Source organism: Paramacrobiotus metropolitanus, unplaced genomic scaffold (genome assembly GCF_019649055.1).
Source record: "Paramacrobiotus metropolitanus isolate TYO unplaced genomic scaffold, Prichtersi_v1.0 Parri_scaffold0000030, whole genome shotgun sequence".
Classification (NCBI taxonomy): Eukaryota; Metazoa; Tardigrada; class Eutardigrada; order Parachela; family Macrobiotidae; genus Paramacrobiotus; species Paramacrobiotus metropolitanus.
In genome coordinates this window covers 689,875-703,924 of record NW_026570250.1, presented here as the reverse complement: position 1 = coordinate 703,924, position 14,050 = coordinate 689,875, and the positions used below count along the sequence as shown (strand labels likewise).

The 14,050-nt window shown below is 41.3% G+C and overlaps 4 protein-coding genes across 4 annotated transcripts; 3 read left to right on the top strand and 1 right to left on the bottom strand.

Annotated features, from left to right (window-relative positions):
• The first annotated feature begins 765 nt into the window (after positions 1-765).
• Positions 766-3,936, top strand: LOC129588673 (E3 ubiquitin-protein ligase SMURF2-like). The gene is made up of 9 exons (XM_055483008.1): positions 766-1,028; positions 1,442-1,705; positions 1,946-2,060; positions 2,134-2,312; positions 2,558-2,695; positions 2,797-2,917; positions 3,069-3,270; positions 3,344-3,428; positions 3,573-3,936. The coding sequence occupies exons 1-9, from the start codon at positions 817-819 to the stop codon at positions 3,670-3,672; spliced, it is 1,416 nt and encodes a 471-aa protein (XP_055338983.1). The 5' UTR covers positions 766-816; the 3' UTR covers positions 3,673-3,936.
• A 229-nt stretch (positions 3,937-4,165) lies between these two features.
• Positions 4,166-9,418, bottom strand: LOC129588671 (serine/threonine-protein phosphatase 2A 65 kDa regulatory subunit A alpha isoform-like). Its single transcript, XM_055483005.1, has 12 exons — positions 8,934-9,418; positions 8,737-8,827; positions 8,350-8,450; positions 7,677-7,818; positions 7,255-7,493; positions 7,008-7,163; positions 6,804-6,918; positions 5,801-5,957; positions 5,425-5,708; positions 5,105-5,259; positions 4,894-5,036; positions 4,166-4,730 (listed from the first exon to the last, which is right to left on the bottom strand). The coding sequence occupies exons 1-12, from the start codon at positions 9,036-9,038 to the stop codon at positions 4,628-4,630; spliced, it is 1,791 nt and encodes a 596-aa protein (XP_055338980.1). The 5' UTR covers positions 9,039-9,418; the 3' UTR covers positions 4,166-4,627.
• Positions 9,419-10,100: 682 nt separating this feature from the next.
• Positions 10,101-10,844, top strand: LOC129588618 (40S ribosomal protein S25-like). Its single transcript, XM_055482933.1, has 4 exons — positions 10,101-10,177; positions 10,245-10,328; positions 10,401-10,584; positions 10,675-10,844. The coding sequence occupies exons 1-4, from the start codon at positions 10,175-10,177 to the stop codon at positions 10,755-10,757; spliced, it is 354 nt and encodes a 117-aa protein (XP_055338908.1). The 5' UTR covers positions 10,101-10,174; the 3' UTR covers positions 10,758-10,844.
• A 948-nt stretch (positions 10,845-11,792) lies between these two features.
• LOC129588606 (uncharacterized) lies at positions 11,793-13,946 on the top strand. Its single transcript, XM_055482914.1, has 6 exons — positions 11,793-12,224; positions 12,387-12,456; positions 12,575-12,627; positions 12,720-12,843; positions 13,051-13,180; positions 13,252-13,946. The coding sequence occupies exons 1-6, from the start codon at positions 12,150-12,152 to the stop codon at positions 13,742-13,744; spliced, it is 945 nt and encodes a 314-aa protein (XP_055338889.1). The 5' UTR covers positions 11,793-12,149; the 3' UTR covers positions 13,745-13,946.
• Positions 13,947-14,050: the final 104 nt, after the last annotated feature.

The following is a 14,050-nucleotide window of genomic DNA, read 5'->3' as shown; positions in this document are numbered from 1 at the left end:
TGGCGTGGTGCGAATATACTGTTCCACCGGTCAAATGCCCACCGATGCTTTGAAACTGCAACTCAACTTCCTTTTCTCTTATCCCGAGACCAAAGGCCAGGTGGCCATCGAATACGTCCCTGTGTACGCCCAGTCTCCCGGCAGTAACAACTGCTTGGTATACGCTTTTGCGTATGCGTATGACCTTCTGCTGGGGAAACAGATCCAGAGCGCCAATTACGCCCGGGACGAGGATTTCCGACAGTGGTTCTTAGAAATAATACAGACAGGAGCACTGACACCTCCTCCACGAGTACAAGGAAGAAACGCCCGAAGGAAAACTTCTGTGACCAAAAATAACGCTGTAGTAACGGCAGCTGATGTACTGCCTATAATTCGCCGGCTGGGAATGCCTACCGGTTTCCGAACGACTGCGGTGTAACTAACTAACTTGATGCAGATTGACTGATACGACAACTATAATGCACTATAAACAACTCCAGAGCTGAATTTATGTCGAAATATATTGATTATATTCATAAATAGTGGCACCGAAAAACTCTCGCGCGTAGCCAAAACTCATAGCGCGAGATACTCTCGCGCGTAGCCAAAACTCATAGCGCGGGAGTATTCTCGCGCGTAGACATGACGAAATTTTTTTACGAGCAGCAAGTGTGAAGGTCACTTGCACTTGATAACGTACTAATCCACTCACGCGACCATTTTTATCAATGGCGAATTTGCGACTAATATCAATTGAATGAATACTATGCGACAGACTATAGGGATAGGTGCGATATGTGTGGAAAACAAACGTAATCTTACACGAATGTATGTATGAATTCATCTTCCTGTTTAGGTGTTAGTACGTGGCATGATCCACGAATCCCCTATGAATTTAGCGGGATCAACCAAGAAAATCTCGGTCCATTGCCAACTGGCTGGGAGGTGCGCTATACAGGAAATGGGCGCGCCTATTTTGTTGATCACAATAACCGCACCACGCAGTTTACCGATCCCAGACTGTCCCGGAATCTGGCAGCAACACTGTACGCACTCCATTGAATATTAACAACAAGCTGTTGTTGTTTACATATCAAGACAGCGAGTGACAGAATACTCATTTTTGAACAATTAACCATATTTACATAGAAAAACTACGAAACCGGATAAATAAAAATCATCATCAACCAGTTCTAGATGCAACATTAATTTCGAGATTGACAAGTGTTTCACTGCAAAAACGTGGGTTTTATTGAATCTGATGGGGACATAACAAAAATCGATAGTCAAGCTTAAACCTAAGATGTGTAGGTAGCTGTAGATCTGCGCATTTACGATGCTTTTATTGACCTGCAAGTTGCAAAACAAGACTTTCAGAGCAAATGCGGCGGATAAACATTTTTAAAATTAATCTAATTTGTAAGCGCTATGATGTAATGATTTTTATTGGGTTAAACAGGGCTGACATTTCTCCATCAACATCTACAGAAGACTTTAATTTGCCGAAATATCGACGCGATTTGATAGCCAAATTACAGTCATTCCGGACGGAAATCCAGAATATTCAGCCGCAATCAGGTCACTGCCGGTTGGAGGTCTCTCGTGAGGGCATCTTTGAGGAGTCTTACCGGCAAATACTGCGCTACCGGGCCAAAGACCTACGGAAACGGCTAATGGTCAAATTTAAAGGCGAAGACGGCATCGATTATGGCGGCGTGACCCGGTACGTATTTCTATCCTTTTAGCCCATTATCGTTGTCCTGTTCCACAAAAAGTTTGGGTACTGTCCCGTCAAATGTCAATCGGAACAGTTTCATTGAAATTACCTATATATTTGAGCGATGGTTGCTGAATAAAGTAATCACGACACAAAAAGTGGAGGTGGATAAAATGAATCCGTGTATTGATTGTATTTCGGCTTATGCTAAATATGCTGCAGTTGGATTGATTGTGTCCTTTCTAGGGAATGGTTATACCTGCTTTCCCATGAGATCCTCAATCCGCACTACGGCCTGTTCCAGTATTGCCAGGATGACATTTACCAACTACAGATCAACCCTGATTCAGCTGTGAATCCGGTAAAAAAACGATATAATAATGCCGCATTCATTAGAAAGTACAAACTGATCAATAACGAAAAAAACTGTACAGGATCACCTTTCCTACTTCCACTTCGCGGGAAGACTGATTGGATTGGCCGTTTTTCACGGGCACTATATTGATGCCGGGTTTACCTTGCCGTTCTACAAAATGCTTCTTGGCAAATCGATTGCCCTGGACGATATTGAGAATGTCGATCCGGAACTGTTCCACAGCTTAATGTGGATTTTGTAAGTCATTAAAACTTTGAAATCAGATTCACGTACAATACAACACACTTATGCTTCGTTCGCTAACACTACCCTATTACTCGTACATGTATTCGATTCGTGCATCCTTAAAACTGTTTGTTAGTCGCCTATTTCTGTTGCATCACAAACGAAAGCAACATTTTTCTCTTATTGCAAGCTGATAATAGAATTAGTGAAAAGTTCTTAGTAGAACGCGAAGGAATTTCATTATTTTTTCGTTTCAGGCAAAATGATATCGAAGGAATTTTGGATTTGACCTTTGCGGTAGAGCACAGTGTATTCGGTGAACTGCAATCCCATGAGCTTAAACCAAACGGCAAACGTCTGCAAGTCACGGATGACAATAAAAAGGAATATGTTCGGTAAGTCCATTTTGCCATCCAGAAGGTTGCATATATCGGTAGTTTATTGTAGCAGTGCCGACAGTGACAATAATTAAGTATTGAAAATAATTTGGTTGCAGGCTTTATGTGAACTGGCGTTTTATGCAAGGCATCGAGCCACAGTTCCTGGCACTGCAGAAAGGATTCCACGAATTAATTCCAGCCAACCTCCTACGACCTTTTGATGAACAAGAATTAGAGGTAACGAAATGCAAAAATATCGAATGTGGCAGGAATTATATGGGTGTAGACTGTGTAGCAATTACGTGCTTCAGATTAAATTGACATTTCAATAAAAACTTGAGAAACAATACCTGGAATACCAGTAAATTAATCTCATATATTTTCATAGCTGATGATCTGTGGTCTGGGACGCATCGACGTAGATGACTGGAAAACGAATACCCGACTAAAGCACTGTACAGCGGAAACGCCGGTTGTACAGTGGTTCTGGCAGGCGGTGGAATCCTACAGTGACGATATGCGTTCACGTCTGCTGCAGTTTGTTACCGGAAGCTCCCGGGTTCCGCTACAAGGGTTCAAAGCACTGCAAGGTAAGCCAAAACTGGTCCAGCTGACACTGCCAGATTTTAAGGAAATGTAATTAATCAAATTATGTTTTTTCAGGCTCAACCGGTGCCACTGGACCCCGATTGTTTACCATACATCAAATTGATGCAAACACTAATAATTTGCCCAAAGCGCACACATGGTAAGAAAAAAAAGTACTTATTGTGTGTTTGCCAAAAATTATAGGGTTTTCGTTAATGGAATACTGGGTACTTCAAATGAACTTTTGGGAAATTTAACTTCCGTCGGCAAATTTATCTATCAAAGGTCATTTTTCTCTCTTTAGTTTCAATCGAATTGACATCCCTCCGTACGAATCTTACGAGAAACTGTTGGAGAAGCTCACTTGTGCTGTGGTGGAAACCTGTGGTTTCGCTGTGGAATGATACCGGCCTGTCAATAAAAATCAAGCAGGGACCGTTTTTGTGCAACTTTCTTGCGAAACCCAGTGGCATCTAAATATGTCTTTCGGTGCCGGCATGTTGGTTATAGCACTGCCAGCAACTCTTACAAAGCTGGGCACGTTTTATAATACATTTATTTATTTTCGATACGATTTTTTTATTATTACACAACTCTGGACTTGTTAGTTCTTGGATCTCAATAATCTTGACCTTATGAATGGATCATAATACTCGCAATAAAGCCAATCGCTGTAACAAGTTTATAGGAGTGCGTACATTTCGAAACGGAAAAACATTCATTTATTAAACTTATAAACACCATACCGAAAAACTATTACATAATAATAAATACCAAAAACTGTTGCAGCAAAAGTGTCAGTTTCTTCAAAATTATGCATAGCTATGCATCAAAGCATCAAAAAAACGTAGACACACATTGGGCGCGCTAGCAAAACAGCAGAGCAAATCAAAAATGGAACGAAAGAAAAACTTTTCAATTTGTTTCCAAAAGAACCACAAACATGACTGCATTAAATGGGGCTGGTATACACCTTTAGCGTCGGTCATGAGACACTAACATGATAACCGAAACAAAAACACCACAGACGCCGGCTTCCGCTCGCTGTCTGGTGCGCGAGACGTTCAGTCTGGACATGCAGATGAAAATTAAATTCAAAATAAATGTATGATTATTCCCACAACTCAAAAATGTAACCCAGACCGCCGCAGCGCACAAGATCAACAGTATCAAATTAGACGCTTTTTTCGACTACAGTGCAAACGCGTATATACGTCCCCCAAAATACACAACCCATCAAAAACGTAAATAATCCGTGTTTGTGTGTTCCGTATCAGCTTAGACACCATCGCTATATGATTGCGCCCATCGAGAGAACGGCCGTCCACAATCCCTTGGCCAAATTCACAAAGAGCGAGCTTAATATATCGTATGCAGAGCCTGGTCGGCGAAGTGCTGTACATCCGCATCCTTATCTTCCTTCAGTTTTTGCAGCGCTTGTTTTACTTGGTTTGTCCGAGTACTGCGAGAAAAAAGTGTTAAATTACTGCAGTAATAATTCTGCACCGAAATTCTGGCGAACAAAGAAGCGCTGTATTAGTGACAAAAAGAAACTCTTTCACCATTTTAAAAAATCAAATCCAAGCCGCAATAACAAATTATCAAAATCATTTTAATAAACGAACCCTTCATCCAGAGTAGGAGCCACTTCCCGCAGAGTCTTGGCCACATTGAAACGGACATTAGGTACCGGATCAACGGCGAGAATCATCAAAATCGGCAGCAAAAGCTTCATGGATGCTTCTCGTCCAACCACATCGGCAAGGTTCTACCCAGAAGCACATCACTTAATCAAGTAGCGGCATAACGGACAAACAGATACTCACAACTACTCACCCTAATGCATTGCAAACAAATGAGTCGATGCAAATAGCTTTGCGCTTTGGATAATTCGGTAATTTTGGGGATAACCGTTTGCTTAGCCCAGTCCAGTCCAAATTTCTCCACTAAACGGCGCAGATTCTTAGTCGCAGCATCACGTATCGCATGCACTGAAACAAACAGCACAATCTGAATTTCCAATCTACAGCACAATCCCAAGCTATCCTTCAGCAACTCAATTACGAATAATGTATTAGCTCTGATTAATTACTAGCTTGTGGCTTGTACCTATGGGATACTGATTCCAGTTAAATTTCTCGCAGCAGTACTCTTACCTTGATCAACAAGCCAGGCTAAGCACAACGCAGTTAGTTTCTCATCAAAAAAGTCCACACCCAGCTGACTAGCCAACAGGGGCATATATTCGATAATAGCCAAACGGACACGCCATTTGCCGTCTTCCGCCAGCTCCACAATGGCCGGCAGCAGACTCTGTGATAGTTGTTTAACTCCAATAACACTATTAACGGATTCCAAATTAGAAATGATATTCAGCCGCACTTCCGGCACTTCGTCCTTTAGCATGATCAGAAAGAGCGGTAGCAGATGCTCCACCGTTCTGAAAAACGATCATGCAGCCTCAAGCGCACTGTTATGTCGATCCTGGAACGGAACATTCCGTACACGTAGGTATGCATGCACATTACGTACTTTTCATTGCCCAGAAGCGGTGCCAATCCCATAATGACGGTGGCCAATGCGGCCTTGACGTGCTGACTGGAGTCATTTACCAGTTCCTTAACACAGGGAATAATGTTGGAAAGAATGATCTGCTCACGGCCTTCCGAGGGAAGATTATTGCAAAACTCTGTGAAGAAATATTAATAATTAGTAACAATCGGCCATTTGCCTGTTTTTAACTTAGCAAACAGCTAAATTATGTGGGTGCTTATCAAAATGCACAATACGGTACTTAAACTAAAACCATACACTGGAAGTCTGCATATTACTTTGTTTGAATTATTGAATAAAAAACTGTTTAACTGTTTAATACTGTTTATCGTACACGGTACACGTACGTTATCTACGAATCATTCTACGATACTATATAACAGATAATAACGTTATCTACGGTATGACAGATAATAAGGGCTAGAATGTGCATCTACCGGTATACTACTGATGCTACGTAATGTCTATCAGTTTACATTTCTACCTTGAAATACGATTTTCCTTCGACAATTAGAGAGAACGCAAAATCAATTTTACATAAACCATTTTTTCGCTGTAAACGCTTAAGGCAATTTTCACGACTGCCAATGCTTTGCTTTCTCGCAAATGGGACCGCTGAAAACGACACACATACTCAGGACAATCCGCTTTTCAAAGAAGCACGCGCGACAACCCGAGGAACACAACCGGAAACGATCAATGAAATCAGACTGAATAACTGAATCATTAATCTGTCACTGACGATTAGGAGCACTCGGTAACATACCACACTACATATTCCCTCCAGTTTAGGGAGAAAATCACTTTGTCAAAATGTTACTGACAGTTTCCCTCACGTACAGGCTATGAAGTTCAAATTACACGAAAACACTTATGACAACTGAGAAAAAAACTACTGTAGTAATAACCCACTACAATTTGACCAAATATTCCGAATACTAATGGAATTCAGCGTACAACAGCTAAGAAATTTAGCACTTACCTTTTAGTTTTCCTGCAGCAGCAGTCCGCACTTCAGCTTCTCCATCGCGCAGTAAATTCTGGTAAGCCGGAACTAGTTCGGTTTTGGACAACTCAGGTCCCAAAGCGTTTTGCAGCTGCACCACAAACAACATCACCAGTTAATTTCCGCTTTTCCGTCGGTGAATGAATATCCGTGACAATTCCGCCAAATATGTAAACTTACCTCCACAAGTTTATCCGCTACCATATATCGCACACGCCAGGAACGGTCCTCCACGGCTGCCTTTAGCGAAGGGACCAAGCGCTTTTCAATTTCATCCTTAGGCAGAAGGCTGGCAATTGACGCACACGCTTCCACCGCCAACAAACGAACAGAATCCTAAGAAAGGTAAGAGAACGCTTCTTTTCAGTCAAGGTTACTCAATCTCAAAATGCACATTCAGGAAACAATTTATAAATTTCACTGTTACCTGTTCGTCCTGTGCAAGACGGAAAAATTCTGGAATTAAATCAGCTTTGAGAAACTCCTGCTCGACGACTTTGGCAAATTCTCCTAATTTAGCTGCTGCCGCACGGCGGACCATGGGCGTATCATCAGCGCAGAGGCCGGTGAAGAGCTTCCTCAAATCAGCCTTTACCGCCGTCGAGAGGCGCGGATAAGCTACCGCGTATAATCCACAAGCGGAGGTTCGTGATGTAAACCAATCGCCTACGTCAAAGCATATACCACGTAACTACAGTAATTATTAGAGAAAATGAGCGACAAATGCTTATCGATCGTCTCCTGTCATTTGCGCAGGCTCTCAAAAGACAGTACATATATGCCCTCTTCGGCGACATACGTTAAGGCATTTAGCCGGATTTGATAAAAGAAACTTAAACCGCAACACACCCTGAGATAATCGTTTAATCATAGGGACGAAGTAGCGCTCCAAATGTTCCGCTGAATGCTGGTCGGCAATGGTACGAAGAGATTCCACGGCCTTCTCGCGTACAACGGTTTCTTCAACGGTAGACAGGCTTTCCAGAGGAGGCTGGAAAAAGCCTTTAATTATTAACTAATCATGAAATCTGCAGTTCCAAAGCTAACCTAATCAGACTAAAGATCAGCGAGTAACGAAAAACAATCGTTATCTAATACAACAGCCCATAATTAGTGTATATGTACCTACACTCTTCCGTGTATATGCAACATTCAAAAATGTTTCTAAGGGAGCCCATGTCTGGCTTCCTTGCGGAATTCAACAAAATCATTAACATAATGACAACGGTGAAGCTCAAATAGGTCTCTAATTCTTAAAGTTATGATCATAATGATTCATAATGATAACAAGCTAATTAACGATAATATTATGCTCAAGCATCGGACGAGGAGTAGTTTAAGCCCGCACTCGCCACTGTAACATAATTTATGCGGCCATCTGCTTCATCCATGCCAATAAAGATTGCGGCTGCTATATTTGATTTGCAATCGATAATTAACTATACGTGACTGTCCCACAGTCTTAGTGACCATATTTTAAGCCCTGTTTTAGCAATCACTATGCTATATTTTATTAACTTACCAAAAGACAATGCACGAATTCTGGACCTCCAACGAGGGATGTGAAACTACCAAGTTGTTCAGCCAATGCCAATAACACTTCATCTTCATCATAAATAGTATCTAGACGAACAAAAAGTTAATTATTTCTATTTTGCATTAACATTTTGATGCACAACAGTCCGATGGTGAACACATTTTGTTGTCGCGTTTATTACTTATCGTTAACAGCTAGTTATTACCCAGAAAGTCGATTAATTTGTAAACATATTTGTATGCCATATTCCAGCGTAAACACAGCCAAGGATCCCAGGAGACACGAAGTCTTATGCCCGGTGCAGTTATATAATACAGATTAGCTGTGTAATGAATTTGTACCGACAATGCGACAATATTTACGGTAATTTACCTGTTAAAAAAGGGAGTAATTCGCCACGCGTTCGCTCTGCACCGAGAGCCAGAGCGATGGTCGACAATTTCTTGATGGAATTGAGGCGAAGCTACATAAAATGCACCAGAAAGAAAATCAATAAACCTGCAGGCTTACCGGAAATGATGGACAAAAAATGGGCATGCGCATAAAAAGCATATTCGTCCTGCACTCACCTGAACATCTTCGTTCCTAAGTTCATCGATCAGCACAGCGATGGGATATAAAGCGTCATCACCCATATCGTCAGCTTTGGCTGATTTCGCCTGTGTGGCAGCCATTTCAAAGATTCACTACGATTTCCAACGGAAGATCACAGATTGTTCAGTGGAGTCTCTAGTTAGTATTATTATAGTCAGAGAACCAGATAGTTTCTCCGCTGGAACTATCCTAATGGCTGGAAAACATGGAAATGCAAGCAATAAGCGAAGCCACGGAAAGGACGAGCTTCTGGAGCCCTTTCATACGGTTGTGTCGGCCAGAATGTTCTCTTTCAAAAATTTCAGAAAGCAGATAAGAAGTTCTTTCTTGCGTAATAAGAATTTATGAATGCGAATAAACAGATTAGCATCAATAAACAGCTATAGTCCACAGAAGGAAGGCGGCTGGAAATCGTATAGACTCCCAAAAGGGTTCTGTCACGGCATTTTACGACGGATGAGAATCTTCATTTGAGCACGGAGAGTAGCTCGTATTAAGGTGTCGTAATCGAAATCGGATTAGGACTCGAAATCATTGAACGAGTCCAAATTCGCCAAATACCTGATCTTGTTTTTGTTGTTGTTTAGCTTCGAAGTTCGAGATAAATCAGATAATCGTAATACTTAATCATGACCCCACATTAATAAAAATTCTAAAAATTAATTAGTCAAATAAAAATTTCTTAAACCTTGTGCAATATGGAAACAAAATTCTGCTCTGATTCTACTCGTTATTTTTGTCGTTAATATCAGTGGTGCAGGTGGCGCGGCAGACAGGGCTCTCAAAACCATTGCGCCGCACCGAGCGTGCCGACTAGCATCCCAAATTAACCCTTGGCACTTTTGAACCCCTTTAGGCTTTGCCCGTTTGGTAACCGATTTCCGATTCACTATCCACTACTGAATAATTTGTAATAAATAGGTTTAAGCTCAACTTGACATTAGTATAACTTGCTAGTTGCTACTTGGGCTGCTTGCGATTTTTATCAGGAAAATTTTTCTTTTGCATACCCCCTCCAAAACCGCCTAGCGCCGCTCGTAACTGCTACGCCGTCTGCGACGTACGATGTCTAGCGGCACGTACGCGAACGTACGTGGTTGACTCGTAGCGCCAACACTTACGTATGCCTGTAATCTGCCATCCGGTCTTCGTTCAAACTTTGCATTCGTCAGTTCCCGTAGTTCGCCGTGAAAAGTGAAGCGAGCAGCGGATAAAAATGGTAAGAAGATGATTGCAGCACACCTTTCTCCCGTTTCTTCAAGTAATTTATTTTGTGCGATACCTAGGTGAAGAAGGAAACAAAGCCAGATAAGGCCAAGGCCGCGCCAAAGGCCAAGAAAGAAGGAGGCGGCGGAAAGGCCAAGAAGAAGGTAAGAACCCATTCGGTTCTTGGTGCTGGCATTGGTAGTCTGGATCCTCAGTTTTCCTCTTTAATTGAGTAGAAGTGGTCGAAAGGAAAAACTCGCGATAAGCTGAACAATATGGTTCTAATGGATAAGGCAACTGAAGATAAACTACGGAAAGAAGTTGTGAATTATAAACTCATCACTCCTGCCATTCTGTCGGAGCGTCTCAAAATCCGAGGATCCTTGGCAAGGGCAGTGATCCACCTCCTTCATAGAGAAGGTATGTTCCTGTTACTGACACCTAACGAACGAATGCTTGTTGAAGAAAAGGAAGACTAAGGAAATTGATCTGTTGTGTTTTGTTTCGCAGGAAAAATCCGACCGATCATTCGGCATAATGCACAGTTGATTTACACGCGTGCTGGCAAGGGTCCTGAAGAACCGGAAGAATAGTGGGGTTTTTTGTTCACTTGAGTTTTATCCAGTTATTGAATTCCTTATCGTGGAATGCGAATCGAATAAAGCACTGGCGAACTGCTGCTTTTTAGTATCGATTAGTGCGTGTAGCCTGTAGCTGTAGGATCCGTCTCGTTTATGTTATAACACTCAGAAAATTACTTTAACTTATAAACTTGTGAAACATCTCTTAAAATCCAAGAGAATAGTTCAGACTTCGAAGAGTCTATAAGATGACTAAAAAAATAATTTGCTTTTTCCCCTCGTATATTTTTATAATGCTTATGCCATCATGTTTCAAACTTCCAGCTTTCATTTGCCCAAATTTGCGGTTTGTGTGGCATACTATGCAGCGTGATATAAAAGCCTATCACGTAAGTTTTTAAAGGACGCTGAGTTTCTGACTAAAATAAATTAGAAAGATTTCTGAGACGTAAAGAATCAAAAAACATGAAAAAAATAAGTAGTGTATTTAATAGTCCGCGCCAGTGAAGTAAGTAATGAAATCCTCATAAGGACACTATTAATTTGGTTTCAATACATATTATTATGACTTACGAGATTTTTACGAAGTACAGTTACGTTTATACACTATTTAAGTTAAATAATTAATTTTTTAGCTAGAAATCGTACGAGTAAGTATGCACATTGCACAATATTTAAAGCAAGTGTAAAAATTAATAATATAAACAGTGAAGTCATTGTTGGCACGATACACAACCAACACCGCCGGCCCGCCACTACCAACACATGCGCCGGAAATGTAAGTACCAGACCTGGGCAGTTAATTTTAACTATTTAACTTAACGCGAGTTATTTTCGAGTTATTGAGTTATAACTTAACTCTTTAGCGTAACTCGCTCAGAAGAAAACTTAACTCTAACTTAACTCTCATAAAAATAGTATATATTGTCTATGGTAGCGTAACTCGCGGTGTAACTCGAAACTCGGTTTCCCTGCATAAATAACTTAACTCTTAGCGCAACTCGCACGCTCCCTGTAACTCTTAACTCTAACTGTGGGTCGATTTTCCATAACTGCCCAGGTCTGGTAAGTACTGTAATATATTGGCATGTGTCACTGTCAGCAGAGCTCCAGCCTCCGTGCTTGGAAGCTGGAAGACCGAAAGTTTCTCCTGGCGGCTGGCAGACGGCTGGCTTTTACTGAGGCCGCAGATCAATGCGAGACTTGCGAGCTGCGAGTGTTATCGAAGGGCACTAACGTTACATTATCCTGGCAGCCTAGCTATTTGCATTCTGTTTAGGGTTTGGTAATGCAAGCAACTTCTCTGTTTGTGATATTGCGGACGATCATTATTTCACTTTAATTCATGAGAATTTTAGTATATATTTTAAGCCTTCGAATTTCGAAAGCTATCATCCATCCAGCATGTTAGTTATTCAGGAGCATCAGTTAATGCGGCTCATTCAAGAGCTGAAGTGCCTCCTCCCGCAATCATTTCCGGTGAGAGCTTGAGACGTGCTTTTTTATATTGCTAAAACATTTTTTGGATTTGGGTCGTGATGAATACCGTACACGAGTATGCACGGTGCATCAAATTGTAGTTCTCGGCTGTAACGGTCCGCAGTGCAAGGATTGGTACATTCGTGTTAATTATTATTGCAGATTCTGAAGGTGGCTGAAAATCTTTTGTCAAAGAATGCGTTTGCATGGCCAGGGATTGAATTCGTGGTTGGTAATTATTATGATTTTTCGATCTTTAGGGATCACTGCCGATCACAGTTTGCTGTGTATGCAGGAAGTGCCAAAATGCACATAAAGCCTTATCAAATATTTTTACCTATGCCTTTCAGACCGATTTCCCAAATTTACCGCTTGTGTGGTTCGGCCGAAACCTGGAGAAAATGTGAGAACGAAATCCACAACGAGATGTAGATGCCGGTAACGGTTAGAAGTAGAACACTTTTTTGTTAAGTAACCGGAATCGGTGTGGTATAGACAGATTACATTCCTCGACGGAATCACTACATGTATAACGTCGTTGCCAGCGATGAATGTTGTTTCAAGAACTTGTTAGAGCAACCGGAAGTTATCAACTGGACGCGTTCGTGTTTCTTTCAAGGTGCATATAACATTTCTGTTATAATTATTGTATCTGAAGTAGGGAATTAATATTAATCAACGTGCCTGATAAACTTTTACGGTGTTTTTGCAGCAGCTCGTGATATAGATATAATGCAAAAAAATAACATTAACAAAAATGTTAGGCACGGCACGGTAATTACCTTTGTTTTATTCGAGAGTTTTAGTTTTAATTTCAAATTTACAGCTGTTCCTGAAAACCTTGTAAACGCTATAAAAGAAGTCGGGGCTAAGTTCGGAATTGTCATCGGCACGGAAACGCATCCAGAATTCGCATCTACTGGATGGCTTGTCAAAGCAGCAAATGCTTCACTGAAGTTAGTGGTGATTAGTTGTTGTTGACCACAACAGCTACATAAATCTAACCAGAACCGTTTTTGTGTCGTAGTGTTTCATTTTCTGTCCCTGATGGATACAGCGTTCGCCAGATATCCCGCGAAGATGTGGAAACAGTAGCCAAGCTCTGGCATTTCGGCGGCGGCACAAGCGACACTGTTGAATACATGCGCTACCTGCATGACCGTGATTTTCCCATGACCGGCATGTACTCCCCACAGAACGATCTGATTGGGTTTGCATTCTGCAGTGCCCAGATGTGCATCGTAGCCGGTTTTGTTAAACCTGAACACCGCGGACACGGTTATTTCACTCTGATTCTGGCTGATCTCGTCAAGAAGATGCAGGCTCTGGGACACGATGTCATTCCGCTCTTCGTGGCGGAGGACAATCTCTCATCGGAGAAATCAGTAGTTAGAATCGGAGGTGAAAAGATCAGGGATTGGAAAGTGACCAGCCTACATTATGAGCCCGCTCAGCCCGATATGAATGATCCTCTGGTTGTGTGGTACCGAAATATTTATGGAAGGAGATCTGCTGATTAATGAAGTTTTTAAAATTCACATCGAACACCTTCAGCTTTAACTTTCTAAGTAGTGTATTCTGAAACATTCTGGCGGAGAAGAATTATATACGATGCAGTTTGAATGATAGCATGTGGTGATAAACTTTATATCGCTAGAATACGAGATATTTTATTTTGCTTAATACGTTGCGTCATTAGACAACGATTAAAGTTATTTGAATACCTTACGCTGGATTTTGCATACAGAATGTAATTCTCTGCTATAATATAAGTAACGAAATACGACAGTACGATGAATAACTTATTGAAAAATTACTACGTACAT